We start from the raw sequence: 2,635 nt of genomic DNA on the forward strand, positions 1-2,635 counted from the left end.
TAAAAAGAAAATGTAGCAGTCCAGCAGAAATCAAAAGAATGACGCAAAGTGTTTCGACTAATAGCAATTAACCTACTTTAACCGTTCAATCTCTGCATGCTTTCCTGTATATTTCATTGCTCTTCCTTGTAGACCTACAAGAAAGAATATATAGGCTATAGGCTATATATAGCTGTTGTCTTAAACAGAAGAAAGAGGGAAAAGCTGAGGTCAAATGTAGAAAGAGCTGTTCAGCAGTGTCATTGGCTTTGGACAATGGTCAGCAGGTTTGCATGAGGGTTCAATGATGGTGATCACTACTAGCATCTACTTTCTTTTTATTAAGTTATAGTGAGCCTAACGGATGAATTATTTGGATTTTGAAACGTTTAAAATTTCAAACCATAGCTAACTCAAATATTAAAACCAACTGGAACAGATAAAAGTCCTCAAGTACTATGAACTATAAATGATCCTAGGTGAACTTGAAACTAGTGTTGATATGCTGAGAAAAAAACATGATAACACAGGTTAAAGGTGTGAACGATCATTCATGTAAGTCACATCAGGGCCAATTGAATCATTCTCATTCTCATCATCATCATCATCCAATATGCCTTGAGTCTGCATTTGTGATAGTGTCTGGAATCTTGCTTTCTGTATCTCTTTCTTACTGCTTAATTTCTTTGCATAAATAGCAGCCCCTGCAACTGCTCCTGCTGAACATGAAATGGCCAACACCACCACTGTCCACTGTTTATATACAAAAATGCAGGGGCAGTCAGCTCAGAAAGCCGTAAAACAATGGTGAAGCCAATAAAAGGAGAGAGATGCCATGATACTCACATTTGTACTATTGCTGCTGATCTTTTCCCCTGGAAATCTGGGTGCTCTCGAATCTGTAGAATTATCTGCAACCATTTCTAGTATCTATAAGAAAACAATCTCTACCTTTTATAAAGATTATTATGCTTTTTTGGGTATAAATATCCTCATGCTGATATTTCCTGTTACGTTGCTCTTGTTTACTGGCAATGTGTGCAATACATTTGAATGAGACTTCTTTACTTAAATGAAACATAAATGACAGCGTTCTGCAGTTAAGCTCGCTAAAAAGTGGCTGTCAAACTAGACACATTATATATTCAGGAAATTCAGACAAATTTTCTTTCGATTGAAATGACTTGTTAAAATCTTCAGAGGTTGATCCAAGGAATTTACATCTTAAGAAAACAAAACTGTATAGATTCAATAAGTGAAAGATGAGAGGAAAAGTATGCCAAATGGATAGAGTAGACAGAGGAAAGATGTACCTGTTAGGGTTTTGGTAGGGAAAGAGCAATCAGTACTTCCTTTCCAATCAGGAGGGCACTGGCAAACATCACCTTCTGCTTCAACCAAGCATTCAGCCTCATGAAAACAAAAAATCTGACCACAAGGTGCCCCAGTATGCTCACAATGCTCTCCAGTAAACCCAGGAAGACATTTGCAGGTATAATTCTCACCCTGCACAATTTCCTCGCAACTCCCCCCATTTTCACACCAATATGAATTCGTCCCATCACACATTGTCATTTCCTCCTCACAAAACTTCCCCCTACAATCCAACATATCATAGAATTGATCATCCAAGTCACTTCAAAAACATCCAATATTAAGCTCTATATATAGAATTATATATATATACATAGCCAATGCAAAACAAGAACTTTAAGATATGTTACAACCAAAGAAGATCAACTACAGACTAACTTGGCGATCGAAACATGACTTGTAAATCACTTCATTTGAACACTCGATATCTTTTTAGGTGGTGGACAGAAACTAAGAAAGAAATAAAGAATTATACGCTTTCTATTTCTAAAGAGAGAGATAAAAAATGAAAAGAAACTCATTTATCTTTATTCTTTTATTTTTCCTTAAAACCTACCCAAAGTAAAAGCATTTAAGATATCTCCTTCCTATTTAAATCAATCAATAACCATCTCAAAGAGAATGGAGATAAATATCAAACTTTTTACCCGAGGAAGGTACGGTCACCGTCTAAGATGGTGGAAGGATCCGGAAAATTGCAAAGGCAAGCTCCAGTATTGTTGCATATCCCGGTTTTGCATCGGCTGTCCTCGCATGGCAATGAATTCAGAGTGAAGGATCCAAGAAACAGTGAGAGTATAACGATCTGCAGAAGTTCTATTCCAATGTACATTTCTAGTAGATTGTGTCAGTGTACGAGAGAGAGAGAGAGAGAGAGAGAGAGAGGGTGTGGAGATTAATGTTCTTTCACATTTTTGCTTATATTTGGTGATAAAAATGAGAAAGATTACTGACTGAGTCTTAGGGTTTAAGCAAAGGTACAGAGAAAGAGAGATTTCATTACTCTAAAGGACAGGAAAGGAACGTTGAAACTGTCAAAGGGAGTTTCAGTTAAATTTACGGATTTTGGGCTTGAGATTTTTTTTATTTCCATCAAAGGACGTGAGGGATTGAGCGTGGGAATCGGTGGTACTGTAAAGGTTATTTCTGTCAATTAAAGGAAGTGGAGATTTCATTGTGGTGTTTTAAATGAGAAGTCAAACGATGCATGTGAATAGTTTATTAAGGTGTATGATTTAAGAAAGTCATCGAGATCAACGACTTCCGTTTCTCGTGGATGAAA

At 36.7% G+C, this 2,635-nt stretch overlaps 1 protein-coding gene across 1 annotated transcript; it reads right to left on the reverse strand.

Moving 5' to 3' along the window:
* Positions 1–367: 367 nt before the first annotated feature.
* Positions 368–2,345, reverse strand: LOC121248610 (delta-like protein A). Its single transcript, XM_041147129.1, has 4 exons — positions 2,001–2,345; positions 1,293–1,576; positions 826–890; positions 368–732 (listed from the first exon to the last, which is right to left on the reverse strand). Exons 1-4 carry the CDS (start codon positions 2,183–2,185, stop codon positions 511–513), a joined length of 756 nt encoding a protein of 251 aa, XP_041003063.1. The 5' UTR covers positions 2,186–2,345; the 3' UTR covers positions 368–510.
* Between the last annotated feature and the right edge of the window lie 290 nt (positions 2,346–2,635).

The sequence above is a fragment of the Juglans microcarpa x Juglans regia genome, chromosome 1D (assembly GCF_004785595.1).
Source record: "Juglans microcarpa x Juglans regia isolate MS1-56 chromosome 1D, Jm3101_v1.0, whole genome shotgun sequence".
NCBI classification, from domain to species: Eukaryota; Viridiplantae; Streptophyta; class Magnoliopsida; order Fagales; family Juglandaceae; genus Juglans; species Juglans microcarpa x Juglans regia.